The 27,921-nt window shown below is 41.1% G+C and overlaps 13 protein-coding genes, 1 long non-coding RNA gene and 3 pseudogenes across 15 annotated transcripts in view; 5 read left to right on the top strand and 12 right to left on the bottom strand.

The window, feature by feature from the left end:
- LOC145702030 (GTPase-activating protein and VPS9 domain-containing protein 1-like) overlaps positions 1 to 6,264 on the bottom strand; it is a 93,101-nt gene extending 86,837 nt beyond the window's left edge. Inside the window, exon 1 of the mRNA XM_081779240.1 lies at positions 6,198 to 6,264. The gene's annotated coding sequence lies outside the window, so the exon portion shown is untranslated. The remainder of the gene's footprint in view (positions 1 to 6,197) is intronic.
- LOC145705533 (26S proteasome regulatory subunit 6B-like) overlaps positions 1 to 23,783 on the bottom strand; it is a 49,598-nt gene extending 25,815 nt beyond the window's left edge. The window contains exons 1-6 of one of the 2 annotated variants that reach the window (XM_081783011.1): positions 23,589 to 23,783; positions 23,413 to 23,543; positions 23,060 to 23,369; positions 22,645 to 23,016; positions 22,467 to 22,606; positions 22,235 to 22,423 (exon numbers count right to left, since the gene is read on the bottom strand). In XM_081783011.1, the coding sequence (XP_081639137.1) occupies positions 22,327 to 22,423; positions 22,467 to 22,606; positions 22,645 to 23,016; positions 23,060 to 23,369; positions 23,413 to 23,543; positions 23,589 to 23,765 (1,227 nt within the window). In that variant the 5' untranslated portion in view covers positions 23,766 to 23,783 and the 3' untranslated portion in view covers positions 22,235 to 22,326. Of the gene's footprint in view, positions 1 to 22,234; positions 22,424 to 22,466; positions 22,607 to 22,644; positions 23,017 to 23,059; positions 23,370 to 23,412; positions 23,544 to 23,588 lie in introns of those variants that run through there. The other variant, XM_081783013.1, reaches the window with a different exon arrangement.
- LOC145703593 (polypeptide N-acetylgalactosaminyltransferase 4-like) lies at positions 290 to 3,226 on the top strand. The gene is made up of 7 exons (XM_081780973.1): positions 290 to 453; positions 744 to 1,160; positions 1,347 to 1,781; positions 1,995 to 2,150; positions 2,213 to 2,653; positions 2,706 to 2,820; positions 2,870 to 3,226. The coding sequence occupies exons 1-7, from the start codon at positions 434 to 436 to the stop codon at positions 3,098 to 3,100; spliced, it is 1,815 nt and encodes a 604-aa protein (XP_081637099.1). The 5' UTR covers positions 290 to 433; the 3' UTR covers positions 3,101 to 3,226.
- LOC145705535 (uncharacterized) lies at positions 3,935 to 4,784 on the top strand. The gene is made up of 4 exons (XM_081783015.1): positions 3,935 to 4,123; positions 4,167 to 4,354; positions 4,395 to 4,610; positions 4,652 to 4,784. The coding sequence occupies exons 1-4, from the start codon at positions 4,000 to 4,002 to the stop codon at positions 4,730 to 4,732; spliced, it is 609 nt and encodes a 202-aa protein (XP_081639141.1). The 5' UTR covers positions 3,935 to 3,999; the 3' UTR covers positions 4,733 to 4,784.
- Positions 5,144 to 5,262, top strand: LOC145706219 (5S ribosomal RNA; annotated as a pseudogene).
- The window catches only part of LOC145705526 (uncharacterized), a 73,671-nt gene continuing 51,211 nt past the window's right edge, over positions 5,462 to 27,921 (top strand). Inside the window, exon 1 of the mRNA XM_081783005.1 lies at positions 5,462 to 5,518. The gene's annotated coding sequence lies outside the window, so the exon portion shown is untranslated. The remainder of the gene's footprint in view (positions 5,519 to 27,921) is intronic.
- Positions 7,074 to 7,192, bottom strand: LOC145706217 (5S ribosomal RNA; annotated as a pseudogene).
- LOC145706216 (5S ribosomal RNA) lies at positions 10,948 to 11,066 on the bottom strand (annotated as a pseudogene).
- LOC145705435 (uncharacterized) lies at positions 11,623 to 13,407 on the bottom strand. Its single transcript, XM_081782913.1, has 4 exons — positions 13,076 to 13,407; positions 12,765 to 13,006; positions 12,516 to 12,719; positions 11,623 to 12,453 (listed from the first exon to the last, which is right to left on the bottom strand). The coding sequence occupies exons 1-4, from the start codon at positions 13,405 to 13,407 to the stop codon at positions 12,047 to 12,049; spliced, it is 1,185 nt and encodes a 394-aa protein (XP_081639039.1). The 3' UTR covers positions 11,623 to 12,046.
- On the top strand, positions 13,953 to 14,798 carry LOC145704757 (diaminopimelate epimerase-like). The gene is made up of 3 exons (XM_081782227.1): positions 13,953 to 14,184; positions 14,437 to 14,489; positions 14,533 to 14,798. The coding sequence occupies exons 1-3, from the start codon at positions 14,121 to 14,123 to the stop codon at positions 14,737 to 14,739; spliced, it is 324 nt and encodes a 107-aa protein (XP_081638353.1). The 5' UTR covers positions 13,953 to 14,120; the 3' UTR covers positions 14,740 to 14,798.
- LOC145701009 (uncharacterized) lies at positions 16,004 to 16,506 on the bottom strand. The gene is made up of 3 exons (XR_014134253.1): positions 16,431 to 16,506; positions 16,208 to 16,382; positions 16,004 to 16,162 (listed from the first exon to the last, which is right to left on the bottom strand). It is a non-coding gene; the product is annotated as an uncharacterized LOC145701009 (long non-coding RNA).
- LOC145701008 (charged multivesicular body protein 2a-like) lies at positions 16,546 to 18,063 on the bottom strand. The gene is made up of 3 exons (XM_081778234.1): positions 17,775 to 18,063; positions 16,885 to 17,217; positions 16,546 to 16,778 (listed from the first exon to the last, which is right to left on the bottom strand). Exons 1-3 carry the CDS (start codon positions 18,024 to 18,026, stop codon positions 16,719 to 16,721), a joined length of 645 nt encoding a protein of 214 aa, XP_081634360.1. The 5' UTR covers positions 18,027 to 18,063; the 3' UTR covers positions 16,546 to 16,718.
- LOC145703079 (cytochrome c-like) lies at positions 18,468 to 19,140 on the bottom strand. Its single transcript, XM_081780391.1, has 3 exons — positions 18,952 to 19,140; positions 18,839 to 18,907; positions 18,468 to 18,796 (listed from the first exon to the last, which is right to left on the bottom strand). Exons 1-3 carry the CDS (start codon positions 19,109 to 19,111, stop codon positions 18,717 to 18,719), a joined length of 309 nt encoding a protein of 102 aa, XP_081636517.1. The 5' UTR covers positions 19,112 to 19,140; the 3' UTR covers positions 18,468 to 18,716.
- LOC145703078 (TOM1-like protein 2) lies at positions 19,696 to 20,594 on the bottom strand. The gene is made up of 2 exons (XM_081780390.1): positions 20,394 to 20,594; positions 19,696 to 20,268 (listed from the first exon to the last, which is right to left on the bottom strand). Exons 1-2 carry the CDS (start codon positions 20,579 to 20,581, stop codon positions 19,902 to 19,904), a joined length of 555 nt encoding a protein of 184 aa, XP_081636516.1. The 5' UTR covers positions 20,582 to 20,594; the 3' UTR covers positions 19,696 to 19,901.
- LOC145705531 (mitogen-activated protein kinase kinase kinase 3-like) lies at positions 20,623 to 22,205 on the bottom strand. Its single transcript, XM_081783009.1, has 5 exons — positions 21,652 to 22,205; positions 21,323 to 21,555; positions 21,149 to 21,278; positions 20,770 to 21,107; positions 20,623 to 20,722 (listed from the first exon to the last, which is right to left on the bottom strand). Exons 1-5 carry the CDS (start codon positions 22,184 to 22,186, stop codon positions 20,627 to 20,629), a joined length of 1,332 nt encoding a protein of 443 aa, XP_081639135.1. The 5' UTR covers positions 22,187 to 22,205; the 3' UTR covers positions 20,623 to 20,626.
- LOC145702023 (poly(ADP-ribose) glycohydrolase-like) lies at positions 23,833 to 25,894 on the bottom strand. Its single transcript, XM_081779234.1, has 4 exons — positions 25,078 to 25,894; positions 24,370 to 24,821; positions 24,178 to 24,319; positions 23,833 to 24,134 (listed from the first exon to the last, which is right to left on the bottom strand). The coding sequence occupies exons 1-4, from the start codon at positions 25,703 to 25,705 to the stop codon at positions 24,052 to 24,054; spliced, it is 1,305 nt and encodes a 434-aa protein (XP_081635360.1). The 5' UTR covers positions 25,706 to 25,894; the 3' UTR covers positions 23,833 to 24,051.
- On the bottom strand, positions 25,897 to 27,915 carry LOC145705525 (poly(ADP-ribose) glycohydrolase-like). Its single transcript, XM_081783004.1, has 3 exons — positions 26,307 to 27,915; positions 26,125 to 26,266; positions 25,897 to 26,078 (listed from the first exon to the last, which is right to left on the bottom strand). Exons 1-3 carry the CDS (start codon positions 27,762 to 27,764, stop codon positions 25,972 to 25,974), a joined length of 1,707 nt encoding a protein of 568 aa, XP_081639130.1. The 5' UTR covers positions 27,765 to 27,915; the 3' UTR covers positions 25,897 to 25,971.

Below are 27,921 nucleotides of genomic sequence, written 5' to 3'. Positions count from 1 at the left end.
AACAGGTTCTATTTGCTTTTGTAAAGGACTTAGGGTTAGTTTGATGTTTCCTCATCTGAGGGAAAGCACTTAAAGATTCATTGAATGAGCTCATCAACTTTGATGTTCTGGTTGTAAATTATTCACCGCTTGGTGTGAATTTCTTAGCAAAAATGGTCGAGAAATCCCGGGCCCGAGGATCGAAACTTTCACTTCAAAAAAGAGCGAGTTGTATTTTGAACCATAATTGAAGCGTAAAAATGATGTGGCGTTCTCGGGCTCGGAGCTGTGTTTGGAGCGAGGCCACCAATCGCGATTCTTAGTTTTTGAATTTGCTCTGTTTTCCGCTCAGCCCCTAGCAGCTCAACCAAGCCAAATAAAAGAGCAAAGATTTGAAAATTTTAGTGAAAAGAGATGATCCGCCACAGTTAGAAGAAAGAAATTCTTAAGGAAAATGAAGGTTGTTCAACTCAGGTAGGAACAAACCCGGATACAATAGAACCGTTAAATGCGATTAGGCTTGTTTTTATAAGGTGATAAAAAGACCCCGTGGAAAGAACAATTGGTTTTTATTGCTTTTTGAAAAGAAAAGTTTTTAAATCTTATAGTTAGTATAGTTCGTATACTTATAGTCTTATAGTTAGTATAGTTATTGTCCAATTTCAAAAAACACAAATATTTTCAAGGCGCAGTAAAACACGTGTTCTAAGTTTTTAAAATAATATTTTTACAACAACAAAATGCCTAATAACATTCTTTTTTAGGGTCCGGACCGTTGCATTTGCCGTATTTTGCTTCCTCGTCTGCGTAATATTTTGGCATGTGAAGCAAGAATACCCCAAAACAGTAAAACTGAAGCACAGATCTGATGAAAACCAGTCCCTTGGTCACAAATACGCCGAAGTCGTCAAAAAGTCCGACTCGCATCATTCCCCAATCGTACTAAAACGACCAGATGAAATGCCTCCACTCCTGCCGAGACCGCTCGGAGATGCGATAACAGAAGGACAAATGGGCAAATCTGTGAAACTCACTGAAGAGCAAAAGAAAAGTGATGAATACAAAAAGATCGTCGATAGATTTATGGTCAATCATCTGGCTTCAGAAAGAATATCGCTGCATAGAACAGTTGGAGAGCACAGACACAAGCACTGCGTGGCCTTGGCTAATAAGGGCTACAGGTGAGATTAAACTTTTATCGTAATTTAGGTGACCGCAAGTTCGCGCGGCGAATCAAGGACCTATTTTCTTATCAGCGATTCTGAGAATTTAATGAAACGTTAGTTAAAAAATACGGCGAATTTCAGCCTAGTTTCTATAACTTTAAATTGCTCATATCGACCAAAGACTTTTGAAAATATCTTCAGATATGACCAGCTTCCAACAACGTCCGTAATCGTCACATTCTACAACGAAGGGTGGACTACTCTTCTCCGAACCATCTATTCCATCCTCCACACCTCTCCCGAAGTACTCCTAAAAGAAATCATTCTTATCGACGACGACTCGGACAAAGTCGAATTCCCACGCCTTGGCCAAGAACTAGAGGACATCGTCGCTACGATGCCACGAGTTAGACTAATCCGCACGAAGCAACGTGAAGGTTTAGTTCGAGCGCGGTTGCTTGGCGCTGAACTTGCAACTGGAGAAGTCTTGACATTCCTCGATTGCCATATTGAATGTAACGATGGCTGGCTTGAGCCGTTGCTTCAGAGGATCGCTGAAAACGATTCAGTCGTTGCCGTGCCGATCATATCGACAATCAGCTGGCAGGATTTCGGTTTTCATCACAGCTCTGGAAGGTAAAAATTATTCACGAAGATATCCGTTAGATTCTTGAATTTATTTCGACAATGAGGGCCTTAACACTCAAACGTTTATCATCTATGTTTGGTCAACAATACCGTTATTTAGGGGACAAACTAAGGGAAGGAGTTCTGTTTATATTGATATGGTATCCCATATATGATATGTTATCAATAAAACTTCAGAAAAAAAATAAATAAAATATTCAGTATTGAGCCCCAAATCGGCGGTTTTGACTGGCGCTTAACATTTCAATGGCACTCAATTCCTGAAGAAATCCGGGCGAAAAGAATAGCGGATACTGATCCGGTTCCAACGCCGACCATGGCTGGCGGTCTTTTTGCTGTATCCCGACAGTATTTTAGGTAAAAAATTTATCTGATGAAACATTGTCGACATGCTTTGGATGTTTATTGGCCCCTTTCAGGTCCATCGGGTCTTATGATACTGGAATGGAAGTTTGGGGCGGTGAGAATCTCGAAATGTCCTTCCGCGTTTGGATGTGCGGCGGATCACTGGAAATCATCCCGTGTTCTATCGTAGGTCACGTGTTTCCAAAGACAGCCCCTTACGAGCGAAAATCCTTCACGCCAAATACAGTTAGAGCTGTCGAAGTCTGGCTGGACGATTACAAGCGACATTTCTACGCTAGAAATCCCCCTTCGAAGCTTGAAAAATATGGCGATATTTCTGAGCGCGTCAAACTGAGAAATGGTCTTCAATGCAGATCTTTCCAGTGGTATTTGGAGAACATCTACCCAGATCTTCCAGTACCAGAGGATCTTCCTGGCCAATACGGAGCGCTGCATAACAAAGGAACTCCTAGTCGATGTTTAGACTACAATCCGCCGGAGAATGATTTAACACAGTACGTTTATTGAATTAAATTGTTACCAAGAACGATGTAAAACTTAATTTAGCGGCACGGTGGGGACTTTCGGCTGCCACGGTCAAGGAGGAAACCAATTCTTCGAATTTAACTCCAAGGGTCATTTGCGATACACGTCCCAGTTTGAACTCTGCATAGCAAAGAAGGTAATTCTGGAACAATTTAAATTACTTTTTGATTAAAAATTAAATCCAGGACGATAACTCTGGAGAAATTGCGGCAGTAATGTGCAATGGGAAAAATGTGAACCCTCCGGCTCGCGCGATTTGGATCAAAATCCCTCAGGATGATGGAAAAACATTCCAGCTCAAGAACAAGTCAAACGGACTCTGCATCGCCACGGAGAAAACTGGTGGCAACCCAAAAGTCGTCTTTGAAGCGTGCAAAAGTACGAGCAGATATCAACAGTGGTACTTCCAAGAATAGTGAAATTTCGACGAAAAAGCGAAAGTACAAGTGCAATAGAATGTTTAAAACTGTAATTCATGAATTTATTCTTCAAATGCTAAGATTATTTTATATTTAAATAAAATTCTTTACATAAAAATCTTTCTTATCAATCATTTTTTCACAGAGGCGCTTCGTTTTATTGAGTGTAAAAATGAATATCTTTCATATCGAAAAAGCGGCACGGGTGGTTTTTCTGTTGATGTAAGTACTCATGTCGTCTTCGGATGTACTAAAAATAAAAAATACGCCAAAATAACTTTATCCGCAATACATACATCTTGCATGGCGCTGCTTCTTTGACGTTTTCGAACAAGGTGGTTTCTTATGTAGGCTTCCATGGCTGCACTTTGAAAATTAGTCCCCTCCGGCACTCTTCTTCTTAGCATCCTATTCTCAGCATTACTTTCGTTTATGAAAAATATAGCGAGAATTATTTTTCTAAGTTGCATTTTCAAGTCGACGGTTTCTAACGAAAATACTTCTTTGGCCCTTTTATAGTGAGGTGGTTTTAATGAGCAATACATTTGACATGCAAATGTCACTTTCTGGTCTTTTAAAAATACTCTTTAAGTGTATTTAGTTGTTAGATTTTTACATAGACACTTGTCCTGTCACCAATGCTCCTAAATATATTTAATAAATGATTGTTTGATGTGCTTTCAACAGAAGAATCAGCTATCTTCAATACAGCATTATTTGTTTTTAGACAAAGTGTTCATAATTGTCATCTTTTTACTTAAATTTTCGAAAATATAACCGTTTTTTTCATTTCATTGGTGATGCTGATCGCAGATAAACATCAAACCTCGCGCAAGCAAGGATTCGAACTTGCATTTGCACAAAAAACGGATTTTTTTTCCACCAGCGAACAAAAAATGGAAGAGAAAACTGCTCAATTAAATACGCGAGCATTTGGTAATTCGATGTTTCGTGAAAACATAAAACCGAAGACAGCGAAGAAGAGTTGGTTCGCAAAATACGACGAGCAAAAGTCGAAAGGTTTTTTAGAAACAGCTTCAGCTGTGTATTTGAATGAATTTAGACATGCTTGTTAACGATAGCATTGTTGAGACTTCGCTGCTTGATCTTGAAGAGAAAGAGAATGATGCTCCAGACCGAGGCTCTCAGAAAGGTTATAAGCCAACCATCACTCAATTAGGGGATCCTCTCAAGATCAAACCAAAGAAGAAGAAGAAGAAGAAGTACCTTGGATTCGGAGAAATAAACTCGGTAAAAATTTCTATCCTGAATGATTTATGAACGTATTAAGTGTCCCTGTCAGCAGTCTTGCGACTGCGAATATGAAACGTCCTCGGATGAATTCGTTCCTCAGACTTGGGACGAATTTGAGCCAAGCCCTCAAAAAACTTCGAAGAAAGTAACGTTTGCTGAATATCTTCCCGCTATCACTAAATCTGGCGATTCTTTCAACGCAAAAAGAAGAAATGTGAAAAAGTACCGCGGATTCGGCAAACCGGTTTCCACGGTAAAAAAATAATATTCTGACTTATTTATAAACAACTTTAGTGTCCACGAAAATCAGGCGATATCGAATCTGACACTCCCTCTGAAGAGTATGTCCCTCAGACTTGGGATGAATTCGAGTAAGAGAAAGTTTGCTGCGGATTTTATGTGCTCAATAAAATAGAAATGATTATAAAAATGTGTTTATTTTTGCGAAATTGATCTGTCAGAGAGCAGGCAGAAGTTTCGATAGAGATGAAACTTAGTCTTCCAAGTTGTGGAGCTTGAGGATGTTGAGCTGAAGACGATCGCGTCCAAGTTGCACGAGAATCAGCTCACTTTCGTCGCCGAACGAGTTCAGAAAGAAGAGAACAAGCAACAAGAAATTCCGATCGAGATCGTCGATACTCCTGCTCTTGACTGAGATAGTCGATCTTCGTTCAGTCCTTTCTTACCTGATTTTACGGAAAACACATAGATACAGTATCAACCTGCAATAAACATAATTCTGATTCGAAAATTTGCTATTTATTCCGGATAGAACCAGACTCCATCGCTTAGCGTCATACCGCGTAGAATAAACCAGTTCTCGTCCGATCACTGAAGTCAAACTACGACGGGCGGGGTTAGTACTTACATGGGTGACCGGTTGGGAATACCTCGTGCGCTAAGCATTTTTGATTTTTTTTAATGGATCCTTTTTACGCTGAGGACGCTTTCGCATCGTATTTTTGATAAATCAAGTCATCAGCCATCGAATAAAATCCAAATGTATGAGTAAAGCAAGCATTGAGCGTTCAGCTTGCCTGGCGGGCGCTTTTCTGAAAAGAGGCCGAAAATAGGAGCGTGCAGCGACAAAACGACCTCGAAATCAAGCACCCTCTCTCTTTACTCATCCCATTTTTGAGTCCGATTTCGATTGTCTAACAGGTAAGAATCGTCTCTATGCCCTCTCTCTCCTACCCCTCTCGCCTCTTACATACGAAAACTCTACTCAAAGAAATTCCCATCTGGGTCGTGACCCTTTTTATAAGGTGGGCCAAGTTTTTCACCCGCTTTTGATTTTAAACCCTGCAACACCATACATATTTGGAATCAGCGGGAAAAATCTAGAAACTTGACCGTTTTTGTTTATAAAAATCACTTCCGGTTGCGATTCTACAACCGGCAGTTGTTGAAATTAACAATGAATGCATGTGACATATCAAATTGAAGCTTAGAACATTTCAAGTCATCATTCAAAACGAATCCAACCGAACCGCTGAGACTGTTTTTTCTACTGAATTAATTATGAAGTGACTCAGAATTTTCTGGGCTTCAATTTGAGAGATAACACTTAATCAAAACTGCTATATTTCAACAACTGCCGGTTGTAGAATCGCAACCGGAAGTGATTTTTTATAAACAAAAACGGTCAAGTTTCTAGATTTTTCCCGCTGATTCCAAATATGTATGGTGTTGCAGGGTTTAAAATCAAAAAGCGGGTGAAAAAACTTGGCCCACCTTATAAAAAGCGGGTCACGACCCAGATGGGAATTTCTTTGAGTAGAGTTTTCGTATGTAAGAGGCGAGAGGGGTAGGAGAGAGAGGGCATAGAGACGATTCTTACCTGTTAGACAATCGAAATCGGACTCAAAAATGGGATGAGTAAAGAGAGAGGGTGCTTGATTTCGAGGTCGTTTTGTCGCTGCACGCTCCTATTTTCGGCCTCTTTTCAGAAAAGCGCGCGGCAGAGGGCGCTTTTTCTCAAGTGCCACGCCGCCCGCCAGGCAAGCTGAACGCTCAATGCTTGCTTTGACGTGCTTTTTTTAAGGTGGTCCAATTTATTTCTCCCATTTTTTCCTTTTTTGACACAGAACACCATACAGATTTGGAATCAGTGGAGAAAATCTAGAAACTTGACCGTTTTAGTTTTTCGGAATTCACTTCCGGTTACGATTCTAGAGCCGGAAGTAGGCAAAATTTTGGAGTAATGGTAAAGTGTGACCTATCATATTGATGCGCAGAAGATTCTTAGTCATCTCATCATCAATTAATTAGATGAAACAGTCCCAACCGCGGTAAAACTATCATGCTTTAATGAGAAAATTTTCAATTTTTACCGGTCGTTTACCGGCGGTTTTTGACCGGAGTTGGATTCGGTTCCGATAATTAATGACTGGATTTGTTGTAAGCTTCAATTTGATAGTTCATAAGCATGCTTTTCTTGTAAATTTCGTGAACTTCCGGCTCTAGAATCGTAACCGGAAGTGAATTTCAAAAACTAAAACGGTCAAGTTTCTAGATTTTCTCCACTGATTCCAAATCTGTATGGTGTACTGGGTCAAAAAAGGAAAAATGGGAGAAATAAATTGGACCACCTTAGAAAAAGCACGTCTTTACTCATACATTTGGATTTTATTCGATGGCTGATGACTTGATTTATCAAAAATACGATGCGAAAGCGTCCTCAGCGTAAAAAGGATCCATTAAAAAAAATCAAAAATGCTTAGCGCACGAGGTATTCCCAACCGGTCACCCATGTAAGTACTAACCCCGCCCGTCGTAGTTTGACTTCAGTGATCGGACGAGAACTGGTTTATTCTACGCGGTATGACGCTAAGCGATGGAGTCTGGTTCTATCCGGAATAAATAGCAAATTTTCGAATCAGAATTATGTTTATTGCAGGTTGATACTGTATCTATGTGTTTTCCGTAAAATCAGGTAAGAAAGGACTGAACGAAGATCGACTATCTCAGTCAAGAGCAGGAGTATCGACGATCTCGATCGGAATTTCTTGTTGCTTGTCCTCTTCTTTCTGAACTCGTTCGGCGACGAAAGTGAGCTGATTCTCGTGCAACTTGGACGCGATCGTCTTCAGCTCCACATCCTCTGGAATTCGAATTTCTTTTGTCCAGACGTGGGTTGAGAAGATCTTCAATCCGTCTCGTCGAGTAGACTCCGTTTCAGTCACGGTCAGAGTGCGGCTCTTCTCGTCCACCTTCACGTGCAGTTCCTCGGCCTTGGTGGGGATGGAAGAAAGGTTGATGCAGCTGCACCACTTGCTTGATTTCTCAGCAGTTTGGCAGCATCCTCCACGCTTGTTGGCGGAATGGGCAAACTCAGAAAACAACTGGTTCATCAGGGGTTCGAAGTGTTCGTTAGAAAAAGTAAGCATTTTCGTTCGTTTTTGTATCTATGGTGTGATGAGAAAACCATCTCTCGTTCGGTATTTATAGCCACTGATGATTGTCGCCGTTTCTTCCAGAAGGTTTTATTTCCAGTGTAGAATGTTCTGGAATCTTCTTTCTGAAGAATCTACAGTGAAGATACGAGTCTTCTGGAATGTTCGATTTCTTCGGGAATTTTCTACCATGAAGTTTAACTCTTTTGGGAGAAAGCCTCTGGCCCCCTTCCCCGTATCCCGCGCAAGTCACTGTCGGGGAAGTCTAGAAAAACTCTTTAACGCTTGCTTGGCAGCTTAGAAGAATTTCGAGATTCTGAAGAACAGAATCTTGAAAGTCCGAGCCAATGAGAGAGCCGACAAGACTTTGCGCGGCTTCTCCCCAAATTAGGCGCGCAAAGAATGAGCTACTGAAAAAGTCAGTGCATTTTTCAGTAGCTCAGATTCTCCATCTCCCTTTAGAGCTCAACTCCATGGTATTATATTCTGGAATATTCTACACTTGATTTCACGAATGTTCTCGAAGTTTTCAGCTGTATAAAATGGGCTTGTTTCAGCAAAAGCACATTCAAACTGAAGAATCTTTCCAAGAGATTCAAAAAGCAAAAGATGATAAAAATCGCCGCATTTCCTTTTTCTCCCGAATTCGACCGTCCGATACAGCGCAAATGCCGTTCTCGTCGCTTCCAGCCCTACTCCATTTCGCAAGAAATGATCACTCCTACAACCTGGTCAGCAACAGTCGATCTTACTTCGCTTCCAACGCAGAAAGAAGACCTCAAAATCACCAAAGACGAGTTAAAGAGAGCTGCAAATCTCTGGCTCATCAAAAATATCTGAAATCATCGAAGGAGTGAAGATCGAGTCATCACACAACTGGAAGAGAACCCTTTCTGTGCCAAAAACAGTTGCCTTTGAGTCACTCTCCTCCAAATTCAATGGCAAAAACCTTTTATTCACTGCTGATAGACAGTTTGGTACTAACGTTCCAATCAGTTTTGTCCAAAAACGAATAAATGACATCCACTAGAAGACGTTTCTTTCACTAGGAATTCTGTTTCTAAGAGGCGAGAGGAAAGGAGAGAGAGGGCATGGAGACGATTCTTACCTGTTAGACAATCGAAATCGGACTCAAAAATGGGATGAGTAAAGAGAGAGGGTGCTTGATTTCGAGGTCGTTTTGTAGCTGCACGCTCCTATTTTCGACCTCTTTTCAGAAAAGCGCGCGTTAGAGGGCGCTTTTTCACAAATGCCACGCCGCCCGCCAGCGAGACTCAGCGCTCAACGCTTGCTGAGCGCAAACTTTTTTCAATTACTGTTGAATTGATTCAACAATTGTCTTCTTGTTATCTATGATGCAAAAGTGTCCCGCAGGAAAAAGGATAGATGATTTCAAAAAACTTTTTGTGGGGCCGGGAATCGTAAAAAATCTGTAAGTGCAGTTTTCTTCAGCTCGTCGAGACGAGTCAAATGATGGATGATTTCAAAAAACTTTTTGCCCGGCCGGAAATCATGAAAAAAGTGCTAGTGCAGTGTTGTCAGGCTCGTCGAGACGAGTCGATTGGTATAGGTCACTCTTGAAAATTTTAAGGATTTACCGGTTAACCGGCTGATTACCGAAAATCACGTTGTCAGCTCCCGTTTTTGTTCTAGTCGTCGGATTTTCATGTTTGAAGCGTCAAAATGATCCTTATGATCAGGGCTTCTGTAGCCTCCGAGATGAGCCCCATATCTCAACTCCTGCCGAGCTTATCACTAAAAGTTTGATTTTTACGCACTTTTTGCACTTTGAAAGTTCCTAACGTAAAATTTTTACGGTAAATACTAATAAATCTTCTGCGGTTTTGATAGACAATTGAAAATTCATAATACCCACCGTTCAAAACCTTGTAACCAGCCGGTAAAAAAGCGCTGAATCAAAATTATGCCCTCAAAAACCACTTTTTTTGATTATATTTAATTTTAGCCTGAATTTTTATTATAATTGAACTTAAACCCATACAAAGCTTCTTACAATCGTAGCTGAGCTATCTTGCGTCGGCAATGAGCCAATCATAAATTTAGTCTAAGACCAAGTTGGGCTTGTCCTCTTCGGGCGTTCCGATATCATATCGGCGATATGGAGCACTTCTTGGGCTTCAGGAGGGCACTGTGACATGTTTTATAACTTGCCACAGAGCTAGCGGAGTCTTCTGACGCATTAGGGTTCATAAAATCGTGCATTTAAGATTCAACATGTGCAAACATGATTTTTGTCAACGAAACATGACAGAAAAGGACTGAGAACATGAGATGCATTCAATTGTCTACCAACTCGTCCGAGCTGAAAGCGAAGAGAAGAATTCGAAATTAACTGGAGTTTCCTCAAAGCCGAGTTTTCCAAGAAGAGATTTGCTCATCCGGGGGCTCGACAAAACATCTTAAATGTCCTAGAAGGCATCAAATGTCTACTAGAATCAAACTTGGTCAACCTGAGAAAAAAGCGAGTGGAAAAGGTGATAAAAGAAGTTCCAGTTATGGAATCCAAAATTAAAAAAGACCCCTTTATTCTCCGAAAAATCCTCTTTCAAAAGAAATAGCATTGATTTTGCGCAAAAAGGTCCAGCTTCTAGTTCCGATCTAACTCCTGATAACTGTCAGGATTTACCGGTTTACCGGCTGGTTACCGGAAAATACGTTGTCACCCGCCGTTTTTGTTCTAGATGTGGTAAACAGATGATCGACCCAGGAAATTGTTCCTTATAGTCGGTTCTACTCTAGGCTCAAAGATGAGGCTCGTATCAATACTCTGAAGAGAGTTATCACAAAAACAGTAAATTTCACATGCATTTTGTTGTTGCTGCACGTTCCTGATTTTTTGTCCCATTTCTGCCATAAATAGTATTTTAGTGATAACTCTCTTCAGAGTATTGATACGAGCCTCATCTTTGAGCCTAGAGTAGAACCGACTATAAGGAACAATTTCCTGGGTCGATCATCTGTTTACCACATCTAGAACAAAAACGGCGGGTGACAACGTATTTTCCGGTAACCAGCCGGTAAACCGGTAAATCCTGACAGTTATCAGGAGTTAGACCCATCATTTGACTCGTCTCGACGAGCTGAAGAAAACTGCACTTACAGATTTTTTACGATTCCCGGCCCCACAAAAAGTTTTTTGAAATCATCATACTTCTCATTTGCAAAAAGTCAAAATGCTTAGCGCACGAGGTATTCCCAACCGGTCACCCATGTAAGTACTAACCCCGCCCGTCGTAGTTTGACTTCAGTGATCGGACGAGAACTGGTTTATTCTACGCGGTATGACGCTAAGCGGAGGAGGCCCGTTCTAGCCACGTTATATAGCAAGTTATTGGATTAGATTTTTGTTTAGTTCATACTTATTCTGTATTTTCCGTGAGATCAACCAAGAAAATATGGACAATGATTTACTAACTCAGCGAAGAGCAGGGGCATCGGCGATCTCGATAGGAATTTCTTGTCTTCTTCTTTCTTCACTCGTTCGGAGACGAAAATGAGCTGATTCTCGTGCAAATTGGACGCGATTGTCTTCAGCTTCACATCCTCCAGAATTCTAATTTAATTGTATTTGTCCATACGTGCGTTGAGGAGATCTTCAATCCGTCTTGTCGAGAAGACTCCGTTTCAGGCTCTCAAGACACGGTCAGATTACTTCTCGTCTAGGTTGACGATCTACCTTCACGTGCAGTTCCTTGGCCTTGGTGGGAAATAAAGTTCTTTGACTTCTGAGCGGGTTGGCAGCATTCTCCACGCTTGTTGGCGGAATCTGCGAAAAAGATCTGGATCATCAGCGGCTCGAAGTTTTCTGCGAAAAAGTAAACATTTTCGGTGTTTTTGTCTAGTGTTTTATTTAGCATTTATTCGTTGATACAGTATAAAAATGATTATAAAAGTGAATATTTACAGTTTCGAATCAATCCAATCAGACACAAGCTGCTCATTTATGTCACCATAGATAGCAGGGAAGTTTTCAATGTGGCAAGTCTCTACAAGTGACCCAACTCCAACGAGTGCAGCTTTTCCGTCCTCATTACAAAAATCGGCGTTCCTGGAATCAGATCCCTGGAGATCGCGTCTGTCATGCCGTTGTTGTTTAGATCGGGAAAGCCGTAGCAAAGCTCTGATGGAGCGAGCTTGACTACTGATTTAGCACTACAGTAGTCTTCGCCAAGGTGATTGATTGGTTGAGCGGAACCATCTTCGGCGTATGTCCAGCAAGTTTTTCCTGGGCTGGGTTTTGAAGATCTCACACAAGCTTTCTTTTTTGTTCAACTCAATTTTTAAGCATGAAATTTTCAGAGATAGTATAAAAGCTTTTCCTGCATGGAACTGCGAGTCCATGATCATCAAATCGAACCAAGCAAAAGTCAAAGTTCCTCATGGTTCCATCAGCAATGTCCCCATAAAAGCCGTTCACGTGAACATCTGAAGCAGCTGCGCCACTTGGCATTGTTACGGACTCTGCGTTGAGGCAGCAGGTAGCTGCGGTGATCAGCCACTTATCGTTGATCGCAGTGGCTCTACACTTGCGGTCGGAGTCGATCGTAAGTTCGGTGACCCAGGGCATCTTCGAGGAGTTTGTACTTTCGCGGATGCCGTTGCAGTTTCTCAAAAGCGGCATTGGGCTGAGCGGTGAGAACACGACCTCTTCAGCTGGCTCGCATCTTACATTCTCGTCACCTTGAAAATATCATTTATAATATGAAAAAATCCATCATTATTCAATCATATCAATGCCTTACCTTTAAGATAAGAGAGATTAGTCTTGAAGCATCTAATCCTCACATCGGCTGTTAAATTTTCATCAGAGCAGACAGCTCGACAAACTGATGCTTTAGTAGTTCCATCACAAGTCCACTGGCCGGCTCCAAGAGGACGGTTCGCGTTCAAGAACGCAACATCTTTACAGTGATTTGGTTTCTTCTTCCCACCGCCGGCCGATCCTCCTTTATTTAATTTGTAATTTTAAATATCTACTTCTACCTTCTCACCTCCAGGACAGGCTTTTTGAGCATTAGAGCCTTTGGTAAATTTCCACTTTTTGGGATGACCGTTCGGCTTGACCTCGTCGCATTTTGCTCGAATTTTGGATTTTCCTTTTCCGTCGCAGAAGATGTTGTACTCTGTCGTGGCACCTCTAGTTTTTAAAAATTTCAAAGACCCATTTGTAATGGTGATTAGGTTGTCTTCGCATTTGTCTCTTCTGCTTGTTATGAATCGAGCTTCTTCATCACTAAAAAATGTTCGTTTTGCGGGATCATCATCAGACAAGCAACAATAGCCGGTATTTCACGATACTAACCTTATGATAGAAGGACAATCCACATATCCACCGACTCTCAGAACCGGTCCGGCAAATCTACACATGACTTTGACCAGCCCGCTTACTTTGCCATCAACATGGCAGCGATTCACGCACTGATATTCTGTGCTAGGCTGGTAAAGATCGTCGCATTCCCAAGTTCCCTCAGTTTGATTTTCGTCCAAAAACGTCTTCAATTTTGCAATACAAAGGTGATCAAGACGGGGCTGATTCTGGTTTCTCTCGTTGTGCTTTTCTTGGATAGCTTCCCAGCGATCTCTCCAACTGCATTCTGCCAGTTTCAATAAAATTGAAGATTTGAGTAATTTCATTTTATTTTTTAAAAAGTAAAAGAATTTTCAGTGGGAAACAGACACGAGACCCGGGAGAGATGGCGCACGCGAGCGCGATAAGAGCGTTCATGAGGATTACTTAGACTTCAATTTTTTTGTTTTGGCCATTGTTCGATAACGGACCTCCGCCGGATTGTTATTACAAGCAGAGAAGTACACCAGAACTGTCGTTAGTTTTGACGATAAACTGTATAATAGGACGGCAATGGAACTTGATACTCAAGATACAAATGGGGTAAAGTTACAAAGCGCAAACATTACTTCAGCAAATACCAAGAATTCAAGAGAACAATTGCTCTTCTCAGAAAGGGATGTCTCCTCTTAATTTTTTGAAATTTATAAATTAGAAAAATAAATAAATATCCTCATGTCAATTTCAATCATAAGGCAAACAACATCCTTTTTTCTCAGAAATGGACGTAATTGATTTCGTAAAAATGCAAGGTCTCGGCAACGGAAAGGGAATTTATTCAACTATTACCTTAAAAAAACTCTCGCCCGGTTGAATAATAAACGCAGATTATATATTCATTGACACGATTTCCAACGAGCTGAGTGTAACACAACTTGAGCAGCTGCAGCAACCAGCGAAAATTGCCGCTCTTTGCGATAGAAATTTCGGTGTTGGAGGTGACGGACTTGTGTTTATTTCCTTGGAAGAAACTGGTGGGGAAACGGGGGATGTTTTTGGAATGAAAATGTTCAATGCAGATGGATCAGAAGGGAGGACATGTGGGAACGCTCTCAGGTGTATAGGTAGGAGTACCTTAAAGATTGATCGATTAGATAAGCTCCACTGGAGTCTCTAGCGATCAGATTATTGTGCTACACCTGCTGTAAAATCATAAAATGGGTAAACCTGCCTTATTTGACTGTAACTTAAAAATGAAGCCCGAAATCCAAAGTAAATTGTAAATCCATTAGGGTATTGATACAACCTTATATTTAAAAAATGAGGCGTTATCATTTTCAAAAGCTTTTGTTATTGATATGACTTATTAATTTCAGGACATTATCTGCAAAAATCTCAAATCGCTGAAACAAAATATATGAAAATAAAGGTCTGATCAATGTCAAATTCAAATTTTAACGTCGTAATTATAGACCGCATCTGGCACGGTAAATTTGATAGCGCACGAAGGCGATCAAATAGAAGTCAACATGGGTTCGGTGGAGCTTATGTCATCCCCCGAGCCGTTGCTTTTAGAAGATGTCAAGGAACCGTGCAAAGAAAATAAGCGAAAACTTGCGCTCGTCAATCTTTTTACGGAATATAAAAATACCCAATTTTCAATTTCAACGTGGTCTTAAAATAAGCACGTCGTGCAGATCCCGTTTGCGGATATTGGCAATCAACATGCTGTTGTTTTGAAAAGGGTTTTCTTATTCAACTGAACACTTTTATTTTTGCTAAAAACAGAGCTGGTGCAGACACCAAAGTCATCTTGTTTGCATCATAAACCCTTTCTGAGATGGAGAGCAAGAATTTTTGGTTGGAGGATTTTGGCGATATGGTTGCGAAAATCAACAAGTTTGCGGAGGCAAACTTCGTAACCACCGTCAATGTTAATTTCGTACGTGTTCAACCAGATTGTGTTGATATTAGGTAACGTCAAATTACAGAAAAGTCTCTTCATCTTAATTTGAAAAAGAACGGTAGAACGTGGTTCTGGAGAAACTCTAGCTTGTGGATCTGGTTGCTGCGCCTCCTTTTTTGAAACGGGTTATTCAATAGTTATTGACAATTACGAGTTATTGTTCTGGATTAGTACATAAAAACGAGTTTCGACAAAAATGAAGATTTCAATACCTCGTTATCAATATTTAATAAACTCAAGATCGAATTAAACCATCGTTCAATTCGTACATGCTAATGTTCCGAGGCATAACAATACAATAATTAAATTACCAATGAAACTAAGTGTTGCTTTAATTTCCCTGCTCTCCAATTAGCAATTTCTTCTAATCCGGGAAGAGTCCTCAATCAATGCGGAAAGTTACCGAACTCGGAAAAAGTGAAATTCAAATGCAAAGGTGGAGAAATGCTATTGTCGCTCGACAAAACGACCGTGAAAATGATCGGGCCCGCAAAAATTTCATTTACTGGAAAATTTACGCTTTGAAATTGAATAAAAAAAATAAAATAAACAAGAATTATTTCTGATAGATTTTGGGCGTAATAGTTCTTGAGGGTTAGAAAAGATAACGCTGGGACATAATGAGCGCTAGAACCGAGAGGGCTTGATAACTCGTTATCGCTGATGATACGGAAGCCGCTTACCTGTAGATGAGAAAACGCGAACAAGCGATGAGCGAGGCCGTTGCTTTGCAACAACGTGAACATATTTCCATCAATCAAAAATTGTATTTTCAACCTGCTGAAAATCGACGGCCAGTATTAAAAAAATAAGCTGATAACTCTCAAATTTTTCTTCTAATCTTCCATTTTTCCACTTGAGTATAAGGGCCCTGAGAAGCTCAAGAAAGGGATGAAATTAAAAGCCAACATCCTTTATTTTTGATGATCCCGAAGAAAGGAGCTCCAAAAAGATCGTTTGAAATTTCAAATAAGTATTTTCGTGAATTTTATTTTCAGGTAATCAAGGTAAAATAAATAGAGCAAACAAACAATTTATGTTTCAGAGGAACAAAATAAACAATCTCCCATATTAATATCCATTTTCGTTAGTTTTTTTAGTACAAGATGGCTTCGGCTTCTTCTTCTGAAATTGGCCTGGAAAAAATTGTAAGAAAGGGGAAGAAAAGATATGAAAATTACTTTCTCTTCATGTATTGAATTCCTGCTCGCACGACTTCGATTCGGTCTGGCTCACCAACAACGGCCCAAATAGATGGATCTCGTGGTGCAATGAGTGGCTGGGCGGCCTGGCTAGCCTTGGCAGCAGCAGCAGCGATCTGTTTAATGTTTTCTGGGATGACGGGCCAGTCGGGAACTAGAAAAAATCAATTTGAATAGAAAGAAAATAAGGGTGTCGCCTTACTTTTAGGCGTCCAAGGAGCACGCTTGGGAAACGCAATTCCACGGATATGAGCGGCTACTTTTGGAATATTGCTCATTCTAGACAGAAATGCGATAAAATAGGGAAAAGACGAAAGTCGATAAGAGTTATCTTTTATTGCTATGTATTGGGTTAGTAAGTAAGGAATATTTACAGTAAAACATGTGTCAATAGAAATTATTCTTTTTGTTTTTGGTTTTTGAAGGAGAATGAAAATATGAAGAGAATGAATTTGAGTTTTATCGAGTGCAGATTTGTTCTGTGCTGGAGTTATCTACGGAGGTTGTTCAAACGAGCTTCTAGGTCGGCGTCCAGGTCAGCTGATGGTTCCTGAAAATAAGGGTTAAGAGAGAAAAGGGGGACACTTCTGGAAGGAGAAGGCGTTTTCTGGTAGGCCTACTCCCGTAGGGGGAAGATGCGTCTTGCTCATTGTTACCTCTGATTGAGCTGGAGTAGGCTCTCCAACGGCTGAGGGAATAGCTCCAACTTCCACCATATTCTCAAGTCCGAGTTCGTCGAGGACCTTGTTGACCAAGTTCTCAGTTTCTTCCTCGTCGTCTGATCCGCCCATCGCGTCGTCCATAACGTCGTTCATCATTTCTTCTTTCATGTCCATGATTTCTGATTGCTTCTCGAACTCTTGCATAATTTTCTGGATTTGGGGCAGCTTCATCGTCTTGTTCATTCGGCCCATTGCTTTTGTGACGCCTTTCATTGCTTCGGACATGGCGTGTTGCGATTTTATTGTGGAAATTTTCAACGAGACGGCCTTAAAATAGTTATTAATTAATTGCCTAATCTTTAAAATGTTCAGGAATCTATCTCTGCTAAGGTAGGGTTTCAATTTAATTGCCTCGGCCAAACATTTCGACACCCTTAGACATCCAAATATTGCCGGAAATGAGTCCATTTTGACTTTGTTTGTGGCTTTATAACTAAATTGAGCTCTTAAAATGATTTTATACAAGGTACTACAGTACTTTTTTGATAGTTACAAAGTATGAAAAACCGGTAAAAATCCGATATAAACCGGAAATTGGAAAATCCGCTATGATAACGCACTAGAGCTCGATGAGACGATTCTAAAAATATATGGTTGTATGGGGTGAATGTGTAAACTGTAAGAGCTAGACCAGAAGTAAGTTGAGGCAATTAAATTGAAACCCCACCTAAGTAAGACTAAAGCCACAAATGTCAATTGATCTTTAGGCAATATGCAATTTATCACAATTGGTTCGATTTATCAGTCAAAAAAATGGCTACAGAGGCAATATATTATAGCGAATCTTTCTATCCCGCCCTCTCATTTGTAATTCCGTTCATTACCTGAATATTCGCACGCATGAGCATGAACTTCTTGCAAGTATTTCTCGTACGAACAAGATCCTTTGCCATAATCTTCACCGTGGCCATTTCGTTCTTCTTGGCCATCTTTTTGATATCGGCAATGATCTGTTTCTCCTGTTTCTCCATGTTCATCCTCTCTCGATCAAGATCGCGCATCGCTCGCTGAAGAAGTCTCTGGTTCTCGCGAAGCATTTGTGCCGGCGTTTTCTTTTTGCCGAACAAGAAACTCATTTTTCTGAAAAATATAACTTTGACCTTTTGGTAAATTAGAAAGCTGAAGAAAACGACGACAACGCAAATATTGAAAGACGCCTTTGTCCTGATACGTAGGAATGAATAGGCATGTTTCCCTTACTCATTGAGGCGTAAATCGTACTTACGAGTCTCTTGTGGAAAGAAAAAAAAAACTCATCTTCAATAAGAATCTTTCCAGGGTTTCAAGGTGCACATTGCCTCAAAAAATAGGGTCACCTGTTGGCAATCGTTAAAACATCTGCACCATAAGAACATATAAGTAGCAATCTATGGTTCGAAGATATAAGAAATAAGATGAAATCACGATTACCTTCGACTATTTGCTCTAACAGGTCTTTTTAATTCGATGAATTAATCTGATGAATGAATTCATGACATGAAAAACGACCTGCATAATAAAAAATAATGAAATGAGAATCGTGGGAGTTTTTGACATTTATTTTTCGAAACTTAAAAACTACGGGCAGTCCAGAAAGTCTTACAATAAATATAGTAATTGAGGCTTGAGAGCGAAACTTGGTGGGTAGGACTTCCCGAACTGGACCCGAGGTACACACATTTTGTAAATTCTAGAGGAGGAGAAGGAGGTTGGAGATTATGGGGAGCGAAAAAGAGCAGTAGGTGAAGATAACAATCTTTTCAGTTTTTTGTTGATTTCAATGACTCTTATTGCAGGGATTCGATGAAGGCGATCAGGTTCTTTCTGTCTCCCTTCTTCTTCAATCCGGCGAAGACCATCTTAGTGCCTAAAAATGCTTTTTAGCGGCCAGTTTCTAAAGCTTTCTTACCTGGAATCATCTTCTTGGGGTCCTTGAGGTACTCGTCGAGGCTTTCGGCGTTCCAGGTGATGCCAGAGTCTAAAACGGAATTTATAGAGACATCAAGGCAATGGTGAGCTTACTCTTGTTGGCATCAGTGTAGGAGTAGTTCTCAGCCTGGCCAGATTGTCGTCCCCAGAGGCCCCAAAGGTTGGGTCCCTGGCCGTGCTTGCCGCCCTCGGCGTACGAGTGGCACTGCTGGCATTTCTGGACGAAGACTTTCTTTCCCTTGGCAACGGACATTCTAGCAAAAGAAATATTTAATAAAATTGATATATAACAAGAAAAAAAGGGCTAAATGAGAGTTGACCGCTTGGGAAAATGACGGTATTCGATTTTGACCTTCGAAATAGACGTGTTTTCCTTGAAAAAGACATGATTTTATCCTTGTGAATCTGCAAATCTATGAAAAATCGCTTTTATTAAGTAAAAATTCAAATTCTCTTGTGCTTTATTAATCATTTTTTCAGATTTGGGTCAATGCAATAATGTCTAGTTTCACAGAAACACGCCTCTTTCCAAGGTCAAAATCTAAGTAGAGTTGCTAAATCTCTGAAAAAGGGTGTGAACTCAGAAGAGTACTCTCTCGATCTTCGTTTTTCAGTTTAGATCCAGCTTGTGCTTTGGCGAGGTGGTGGTTGCCTCCAGCCTACGATAAAACGACGGTTTGCGCCAATGGGCGATCGAAACTAGCGCATTCTCGATGATCAAGGTCTCTCATTACGTAACCATTTCTGTCTGATGAAAGTCCGCGCCTCCAAGTCAGAGGATTTGAACAAATAGATTCAGTCATAAAAACAAGCAAAAGACTTTCTTATTTTAAATTTTACAAAAATAGTTTTTTTATCTTTGATAGAAATTTAGTACAGTTATTTTTGTTTTGGGAAATGAAGAAAAATCATTGTTACAAGAACTTATTCACATGCATAAAAGTTGGAGTTTGTCATATTTTTACGAATTTCAACAATTTTGATAAAAAGAATTGAATTGAAACAAAGAAATCGCATATTTTCGTAAAGCGGGATTTGTGTATCTACTTGGAATTGAGCCTGGACGCTAGAAAAGCGTCGAATTCAGAAGGGCCGGATTGTGAAGGTTGTTCTTGGTTGAGCCAGTATTCTGAATTGCCCGCTGCGTTCGGGAGAGGAGGCAATCTTCCTCCTGGAGGCGGCGGAAGAGGGGCATTCGAAGCTGGAGGAGGAGTTGAGTCTCCAAAATCTATCAGCACTCCCTCTGCAGGGCCAGATGTTTCTTGGGGACTCGATGCAGCTTCGTTAGCGGCTACAGTTTGCGGACGGGAGCGGCAGAAGCGCTCGTAGCGGAGGAAAATATTGTTTAATTCGTCGTTGACTCTCAGAGCGTCCATGAAGATTTCACCGTGGACGTCTGGGTCCAAATTTCTGAAGGTGGAAATCAAGGAAGAGTATAATTATCTTGCATCAGACGAGGAAGAGTTCAAGTGGCGAACGATCAAATATTAATAATTTTAATTATAATTAATATAATTTGACTACGGAATACTTACGATAGCAACTGAGAAAGCCTGTCTTGCATTTCGTGGCAGCTTTTGTCTAGTTTTGGAAGGAGAGCCGCATCGTTTGCGTTTTCTGTTCCAGGGACGGGCGTTTCTGTGATGATGTCCGAGAATACTTTGATGTTTTGTTCAACTATTCCGAGATCGAGCTTCAGGCGCTGGATTTCCTGGGCCGCCATTTTGTGTGTATTACAGTCTTAAAAAAGGTTGAAAAGGGAGGTGAATTAACTTTGATTAGATTGGGAGAACCAGGAATGATTCAGGCAGAATGAGGCCAACGGGCGCTCGTTAACTGGAACAAAGATGGAAGAAAGAAGGTCCTAAATAAGACGATCAAAAAGACGATAAATGCCAATTCTTTTCTTACAGTAAGATTGGGCGAAAACAATTCGTGGTCGAATATCTGAGACGAATCAGTTGCGGAGGCAATTTGAAATAAGGCAGCGAGAGGTTCGAAATTTTTGAAAGGCGGCTTGAGCGTGAGCATCTCAAGAATGGTGCAGCCAGCTGACCATATATCGCTACGGCGGCCACAGCCATGGCCGCGGACAACTTCTGGGGCCATCCAGTACGGGGTTCCTACGATGTCGCCCTTTTTGCTCCTTTGGTCGTAGCGCGATTTGTCGATGAAGTTGAGCTTCTTGGCGGCGCCGAAGTCGGCGAGTTTGACGAGTGAGAGGGTTGCGTCGAGGAGAATATTTGATCCTAAACGAGTGTCTTACCGAATTTCCCCGGATCAATCTTGCCTTTTACATCACGATGAGCAATTTGTAGCGAGTGGAGATATTCTAGCCCACACAAGACCTGCTTGGTGTACATTTTCGCTAGAACTTCGTCCATCACTCCGTATTTCTTCAAATACGTATGAATCGTTCCCTAAACAAATGATCATCCTCTTTGAATCTTCATCTATACGTTACCCCCTCCATCAGCTCCATAAATACATAAACAGTATTTTCATCCTTTCCACACGAAATGTACTGAATGATATTTCTGTGACTCAGCTGTCTAAGCGTTTCAATCTCTTCAAAAATATGCTGTATCTCGGTATCATCTTCTTTGTCAGTATCGACGACTTTTACAGCTAGTCGTTTGTTCGTCTCTTGGCAGATTGCAGCATAAACTCGTCCAAATCCACCTCTGCCCAAGAGCTCTGAGAAAGCTTTTTCAGAATATTCCTATGATTCAAAACGACCTTCAAGTCTTGAGCAAATGTAATAAAACAAACTGAAAATGTTGAAAAAACTGCCTTGAAGATCCCACTCGCTGTCTTCTATTGACACATCATTCTCTGACGCAGCATCTGATGGCTCTTGGATGAACCTATCGGACTCATGAGACGAAAGGGGAGAGCGTTTAGTAGCTACTGGCGCTAAAATTGGATCATCGACATCTTCAGGGATGAAATAGCCGTTGCGTTGCGAAAGAAATTCGTTCTCGAAACGATATGGAAGGGAAATGTTGTTTCTGGCAGTTGATTGAGTTGGAGGACTCGTCTCATCGACAGTGATTTTGATTAGAACAGCGTCAGAATCGGATGAGTCATCCCAGTGAATGCGAAAATTGATGAGGGTTTCAAAATCTACGCAGCTTATCGGTCGAAAGACATTGTCAAAGTGTTCGTAGTGCAGGATCAATCGGGTACATTCGTCAAGTTTGAACCTCTTTTGGCTCTCTCTGTAGAACTCCTGGTAAATTACAGGATACAATAGTGAAAACTTTTCAACTCGCCCATTATGTTCCACAATAAAACTTAGCTCGCTAACTTCATTGTCTCTTGTCATCGACTATTCAAACATCTAAATTGCCAACTCAAAATCAACAAAATTGAATACTAATAGTGTGTGGCTGTATTCTTGCACATGAACAGAAACATGTAAAATTGCTACGAGAAGTAGTAACTGTGAAGGGAGATTTCGATGATTTAGTGGTAGAACTCGTGCTCCATTTCGTCCTTGTTTTTGAGCTGGTTCTTGTAGGCTTTTTCGAAGTCCTTGGCAAGAACGACGTATCGGTTCTCTCTGAAATCGACGATGAAATCAACGAAGAAAATAGCCGTTTTACCTGACAGCAATCATACCAGCTTCTTGGCAGATTGAGTGGATATCAGCACCCGAGATCTTGTCCGGTCGAGCAACGAAGTCTTCTAGGTCAACATCGTCGGAAAGGTTCATTTTACCAGTGATGGTTGTGAAAACAAGTCGCTAGATTGATGTTATTCCGGAAAAAATGGTAATTTTACCTTTTGTCGTCGATCGGGAAGAGGGAATTCGATCTTTCGATCAAGTCGACCAGGTCGGAGAAGAGCGGGATCAAGAGTGTCCTGTCTGTTTGTAGCCATGATGACTTTAACATTGACGGTCTGATCAAAACCGTCCATTTGGTTCAGCAACTCGAGGAGAATTCGCTGCACTTCTCGATCGGCACCAGTTTGGGCATCGAATCGCTTGGTCGCAATAGCATCGATTTCGTCAATGAAGATGATTGCTGGGGAGTTTTCTTTGGCAAGGCGGAAGACGTCGCGGACCATTCGTGGACCTTCACCGAGGTATTTTTGGACGAATTCGGAGCCGACGACGCGGATGAAGGAGGCAGTTGTATGATGCGCCACAGCCTTAAGATTTTGTTTAGAAATATAATGTAAAATCGTTGATTACCTTGGCGAGCATAGTTTTACCACAACCAGGAGGTCCGTACATCAAGACACCTCGAGGAGGATCAATACCAATTTGCTTGTAAAGCTCAAAGTGCGTGAGTGGAAGTTCAACCGCCTCCCGGACTTCTTGTTTCTGTGTGTCAAGACCACCAATGTCGCTGTAGCTGATGTCTGGTTTCTCATCGGCGCCGAGCATGGTGATGGAAGAGTCAGCCTCTGGTGGAAGAACATCGACCAAAGCGTTTGAATGCTTGTGGAGAGCTACCGAAGCGGATGGCTTGAGCAACTCACGGTCGATTGTAGAAAGAATTCTGAAGGTTGATTAAGATTAGAGCAACAGCTGATTTTGGGTACCTGACGTAGTAGTTACTGCCAGTGGTACTTCCAACAATTGCGGAGTTCTGATCAATTGCTTCCAAAAACTGGCCAATGACGAGAGGAATCGATTGGATTCGCTTTACTTCCTCCTGAGCGTGAAGGTATTCCTAAAATGTATTTACCAAACGAAGTCTAAAGAAAAACTGAAGAACCTTTCGAAGGTTGCGCATTTCATCTTTGATGTATTCCTCCTGAACATCCAAGAACTCAATCTGCTTCTTGAGCTTGACGTAACGAGTATACAAGTCAACATCAGCAGGATCAGCTTGCTGCTTGGCTGGTGCTTCAAAAGTTTCGGTCTTTACTGGCTCGATACCCAGAGGATCCATTTTATTTCAAAATCTCTTTCTAAATAAGGATTTTAAGAAGATAATTTTTGAAGAAGTGAGGCTTTTTATTTTTTGCAGAATAATCAAAATACATGTTATGCTTGAGCATTTCTTGCGATAAAAAGGAATTATTTTTGAACTTTTGGGCCAAAAGTTTTGGCAATGAAAGAAGGCAGACTTTAATCTCTAAGGCGAATTATTCGAATCAGGGGATAAAAGTTTGTTTGTAAGATGTTTTTTTTCAATCGGTACACAGTGATCGACTAGTAGGATTGGTAGGGTTTCATTATATCTCCGTACATTTTTGCAAATGTTCAGCAAATGTATTCTCGCGTGGCTTGAACGTAAGCAGGACTTGGTATGCTTCATCTGAGAAGAAATTTTAAGGCTTGTACTAGAAATTTTGTTTTACCGATTGTCAATGTTCTGAACATTCTAGCGATAGATTCTAACGTCGAAGAGAGGGGATTATCTTCGTATGAGCATTCTTTGTCGAAAGAAAAGAACTGCAGCGGTCTGGAAGCTAGCGCGGCAGCAATTAATTGAATTGCGAACTGGAAGAAAATTGGTCATGAATAGGCAAAAAATAAACGAGCTTGCTTACTTTGAACTGGACATTTCCTCCAAACGCACCACATCCCCATTTTCCAGTCGCAATCGTGGCTGGAACGCAGCCTTTGAATCCAATGAATGCTTTGAGAATATCCCTTCGAATGCTTTCTTCGTCGAATTGAGATCTTCCGTGATCGCCGTATCCGTAGTTGACAGCGTCGATCGCGAGAATCTGCGTCCCTTTTCTTCCGTAACCATCTCTCGGCTGAGTGTCCACAAAATTGCCGCGAAAACGGAACGATTGAGAGTAACCAGAATATCTTGAAAAGCGTTCGGAGCCGGTAATGATGATCGCTTCTGAATCAGACATTCTCTCGAAAAAAAGCTGCGCCACAGTCAGTTCTGGTGAGATCAAGAAGCGAATTTCTTCCTGAAGCGTGTCCCATCGAAGAGTTAGTCCGCCGATGAATTCATCGGCGAAATCAAGCTGGATGTTGTTTCGGCCTTTTTACGGATTAGATTTGGACTGATTAGGGCCTAGAAAGATATCATTAGATAAAGTATATAAATTGTGTGAGGAATTTGCCTAAAAGATGCCCCTTGAGAGGAGCTTTTTCGTCAGTTTAAATTCTGATAGAGCAGATATTATCTGCGGCAAATAATCAAAAGCTAGGCGATTTTGGGAAAATGCATCTGCTTGTTTTATTTTCTAAAATTGAGAAATTGTGCAATAGTCAAAATATTATGGTTTGAAATCAGCCCGTTCCTTTATCCTCAATTAATCCATCTGGCACAAAACAGACTTCTTGCCATTTAATATTCGGATTCTTCAAGTCAGGAAATGAAGAAGCGCAAATTCTCTTGAAAGAAATGACTCCCACTGGCATTTCGTCCGTAACGCGTTTAAAATAATGCAAGAAACACTGAAGACGAGGGAAGATTTGCCCGTGGTAATTTGAGGAGTATTGGAAAATGTGATCGAAGTTGATGTGATTATAAGTAGCGTTTTGGCTTTTATACATTCGAATTGAGCTTTCTGGCCAGCAACAGAAAAACGACAGAACCAAGGCAGTAACGCATTGCTCCTGCGTCATCCAAATAGATTTGTTCATCCCTGTTTTGAGGAGACAAGGCGCTTCGGTGAGAATATTCGGTGCCTTTCGCACGATTTTCTGCATTTTCGGAAGAAGCGATTCGAAGAAAAAAGACTGCTCGTCGGGAAATGTTTTGAAAAAAAGCATTGAGGCATTTGAGAGATCTGACGGATTTATTGTAAGAAGTGATTGCAGTTTCGAGTTGGGAGAGGTTCTCAAATTGCGCGTCGCAAATTTTAGTTTTGATGGTTTGCCAATAAGAATGATCAGAGAACGGCATGTCGACAAAGTCATCCTTGGAGTATTCTCCGTTGAAAGTCTTCTTTGATGGAAGAATACGATCTTTTCCAACAGAAGTTACATCGAAAAGAACTTGATCAGTTTCAAGAACCTTTTCCCAATCAGATGTCTTGGGACAGGCGTCATAATAAGTTGGGAAAGGGATGATACTCATTGTCTGAAATCAAAACTATGAGACGGCAAAATTATTAAATATACATGTTAAATTAGAGAAGAATTGAATCAGAATCGGTTAATCAAGGCAGTGCGATGAAAGAGATTTAAACATAGTCAGTTCCTGGGGTCGGCTCAGGATCGTTCTTTTTCAGGTACTCGGAGAACTTCTCTCGTCCAGGTTCGAACTCAGTTAGAAGCTCGAAAACATAAGCTGAAATGGTGATAAGTAGATGAAGGAATTCCTAGTCATTTCTTACGGATAGATTTCTTCTCAATGCTGCACTTGATTTCCGCGAGCGTTGATGATAGTTTCGCATCACTGCGAGTCATAAGATCGTCGAAGCAAAAGTACCATAGAGGTCGCTGGGCAAACGCAGCGGCAATCATTTGAATCACAAACTGAAGGATATAAGGAAATATAATTTTCATAGTTATTTACCTTGAGCTCCGGGTCTCCTCCAAAGGCGCCACATCCCCAGTTGCCTGTAGCGATTGTAGCTGGAGTGCAGCCTTTGAAAGCCGAGTACGCTTTGAGAATGTCTCTCTTGATGCTCGTTGCAGAGAACTGGTCATGAGGTGTGTCTCCGCGATAGGGATACACATAGTTGACAGCGTCGATAGCAAAAACTTCAGTTGGAATTCGTCCGTAGCAATCTCGTTTGTAGCTTACAGCAAGAGGATCATTATAACTGCCTTCGAATCTGAAGGAATCAGCGTAGCCCGAGTAGTTTGAGAATCGTTGGACGCCAGTGACGATGATCGCCTCTTCTTTTTGCATTTCTTCGCAGAGTAATTGAGTGATGATGAGTTCAGGACAGATCATGAACCTGATTTCTTCCTGAACACAGCCCCGGCCGAGTGTTCCACCGCCGATAAACTTGTTCGCGAAGTCAGCTTGGATGAATTTATCTCCTTCATCTTCGATCAACCCTTTTCCTTTAATATGGCAAGGCATCCACTTAGCGTCAGCAAACTCTATGTCTGGGTCGTCCAAGTTTGGAATTTGTTCCTCATATGTTCGTTTGAAGCTGATCACTCCTTTAGGCATCTCCTTTGTCACAGAATTGAAGTACTCAATGATACACTCGAGCTTTGCGAAGCAAGATGGACTCGGTTGTAGACTAAAAAAGCGAGTAAAGTTGATCTCGTTGAAACGATCATATTCATCTTCTTTGTTTCTAGCAGATCTTTTTCCACTTCGCTTCGGCCAGCAACAGAAAAAGGAAAGAACAAGCAAATGAGCACATTGCTCTTGAGTCATCCAAATTGTACGTTCTCCCTGAGTATGGAGTTTTTTCAGCAGTTGAGGAGCTTGAGTCAACACTTTGTCGGCATTAGCAACCATTTTGCGCATTTTAGGAAGAATCCTATTGAAAAATCTTGGCTTCTTTTCGGGGTTTTGTCGGAAATAGCTTTCGAGGAGTGTGACATCTTTCACTTGAGGATTATACTTTTGAATATTTTTCAATAAATCATCCGCTGAAAAAATTGCAACACGGTCAAATCCTTCCAGATTGCCAATTCCATCTAGCACCTCTGTCCATCGCCCTTTTTGAACAGGCTCAGGTTTGGGCTCGGGTGAACCTTTTTCATATCCAACAAGCCTCTTTACTCCGTCGACTATTTGCGTTTTAAACCCTGGGCCAGATGAACTTGCGCCTTTCTTTTTGAGAATATTGCTCGGTGAGAAAGGCATTCTTACATGATCGGAGTCCCATTTATCACTGAATATCAAAGGATAGGGAGGAAGAGAATGAGGTGCATTGATGTCAAACAAGAATTGATGATTCTTCTTCGTCTTCAGCTCATCCCAATTCGCGTGCTTCCTAACTGCCTCCGTAAATGTCGGAAACTGGCATCTCTCATCATCGCTTTCAGAATTGTAAGCGCCCTGCATGCTCTCTTCTACGCAGGGTTTTTCGTCTCTATCAATTCAGGCGACCATTTCCTTTTTCGAAAAAATTGAGTTATCTGCTGCTTTTGCTGCTGCACGCTCTCCGATTTCTCATCGTTCATATCTGTAAATATTGACTCGTGAGATTTACACACTTTCC

The sequence above is a fragment of the Oikopleura dioica genome, chromosome PAR (genome assembly GCF_907165135.1).
Source record: "Oikopleura dioica chromosome PAR, OKI2018_I68_1.0, whole genome shotgun sequence".
Classification (NCBI taxonomy): Eukaryota; Metazoa; Chordata; class Appendicularia; order Copelata; family Oikopleuridae; genus Oikopleura; species Oikopleura dioica.
Note: the sequence above shows the minus strand (reverse complement) of the source record. Positions and strands in the feature narration are given on the sequence as shown.

Bases quoted from the DNA above. Each gene is read 5' to 3' on its own strand.
- LOC145703078 (XM_081780390.1), bottom strand. From the start codon at position 20,581: ATGGCGGCCCAGGAAATCCAGCGCCTGAAGCTCGATCTCGGAATAGTT. The intron at 20,269-20,393 runs GTAAGTATTCCG...TTCCACCTTCAG, and splicing joins AGGCTTTCTCAGTTGCTATC to AAATTTGGACCCAGACGTCC.
- LOC145704757 (XM_081782227.1), top strand. From the start codon at position 14,121: ATGAAAATGTTCAATGCAGATGGATCAGAAGGGAGGACATGTGGGAAC. The intron at 14,185-14,436 runs GTAGGAGTACCT...TATTAATTTCAG, and splicing joins GAACGCTCTCAGGTGTATAG to GACATTATCTGCAAAAATCT. The intron at 14,490-14,532 runs GTCTGATCAATG...TCGTAATTATAG, and splicing joins CAAAATATATGAAAATAAAG to ACCGCATCTGGCACGGTAAA.
- LOC145702023 (XM_081779234.1), bottom strand. From the start codon at position 25,705: ATGACTTTGTCGACATGCCGTTCTCTGATCATTCTTATTGGCAAACCA. The intron at 24,822-25,077 runs GCTGATTTCAAA...ATCCGTAAAAAG, and splicing joins AATTGAGGATAAAGGAACGG to GCCGAAACAACATCCAGCTT. The intron at 24,135-24,177 runs GTAAAACAAAAT...ATTTCTTCTCAG, and splicing joins GTTCAGAACATTGACAATCG to ATGAAGCATACCAAGTCCTG.
- LOC145705435 (XM_081782913.1), bottom strand. From the start codon at position 13,407: ATGAAATTACTCAAATCTTCAATTTTATTGAAACTGGCAGAATGCAGT. The intron at 12,720-12,764 runs GTGAGAAGGTAG...AATTAAATAAAG, and splicing joins TCAAAAAGCCTGTCCTGGAG to GAGGATCGGCCGGCGGTGGG. The intron at 12,454-12,515 runs GTAAGGCATTGA...GATATTTTCAAG, and splicing joins TAATCTCTCTTATCTTAAAG to GTGACGAGAATGTAAGATGC.
- LOC145701008 (XM_081778234.1), bottom strand. From the start codon at position 18,026: ATGAGTTTCTTGTTCGGCAAAAAGAAAACGCCGGCACAAATGCTTCGC. The intron at 17,218-17,774 runs GTAATGAACGGA...AACTATTTTAAG, and splicing joins TCATGCGTGCGAATATTCAG to GCCGTCTCGTTGAAAATTTC. The intron at 16,779-16,884 runs GTAACAATGAGC...CCTTATTTTCAG, and splicing joins CTACTCCAGCTCAATCAGAG to GAACCATCAGCTGACCTGGA.
- LOC145705531 (XM_081783009.1), bottom strand. From the start codon at position 22,186: ATGACAAGAGACAATGAAGTTAGCGAGCTAAGTTTTATTGTGGAACAT. The intron at 21,556-21,651 runs GCAGTTTTTTCA...AAGCTTTCTCAG, and splicing joins CAGCGAGTGGGATCTTCAAG to AGCTCTTGGGCAGAGGTGGA. The intron at 20,723-20,769 runs GTAAGAAAAGAA...CGTCTTATTTAG, and splicing joins TGTTTTCGCCCAATCTTACT to GACCTTCTTTCTTCCATCTT.
- LOC145705525 (XM_081783004.1), bottom strand. From the start codon at position 27,764: ATGCAGGGCGCTTACAATTCTGAAAGCGATGATGAGAGATGCCAGTTT. The intron at 26,267-26,306 runs GTAAATAACTAT...TATATCCTTCAG, and splicing joins GAGGAGACCCGGAGCTCAAG to TTTGTGATTCAAATGATTGC. The intron at 26,079-26,124 runs GTAAGAAATGAC...TCACCATTTCAG, and splicing joins CATTGAGAAGAAATCTATCC to CTTATGTTTTCGAGCTTCTA.
- LOC145705535 (XM_081783015.1), top strand. From the start codon at position 4,000: ATGGAAGAGAAAACTGCTCAATTAAATACGCGAGCATTTGGTAATTCG. The intron at 4,124-4,166 runs GTTTTTTAGAAA...GAATGAATTTAG, and splicing joins CGACGAGCAAAAGTCGAAAG to ACATGCTTGTTAACGATAGC. The intron at 4,355-4,394 runs GTAAAAATTTCT...GAACGTATTAAG, and splicing joins GATTCGGAGAAATAAACTCG to TGTCCCTGTCAGCAGTCTTG.
- LOC145703079 (XM_081780391.1), bottom strand. From the start codon at position 19,111: ATGTCCGTTGCCAAGGGAAAGAAAGTCTTCGTCCAGAAATGCCAGCAG. The intron at 18,908-18,951 runs GTAAGCTCACCA...ATTCCGTTTTAG, and splicing joins CTACACTGATGCCAACAAGA to ACTCTGGCATCACCTGGAAC. The intron at 18,797-18,838 runs GTAAGAAAGCTT...AAGCATTTTTAG, and splicing joins CCCCAAGAAGATGATTCCAG to GCACTAAGATGGTCTTCGCC.
- LOC145703593 (XM_081780973.1), top strand. From the start codon at position 434: ATGAAGGTTGTTCAACTCAG. The intron at 2,151-2,212 runs GTAAAAAATTTA...GGCCCCTTTCAG, and splicing joins GTATCCCGACAGTATTTTAG to GTCCATCGGGTCTTATGATA. The intron at 2,821-2,869 runs GTAATTCTGGAA...AATTAAATCCAG, and splicing joins AACTCTGCATAGCAAAGAAG to GACGATAACTCTGGAGAAAT.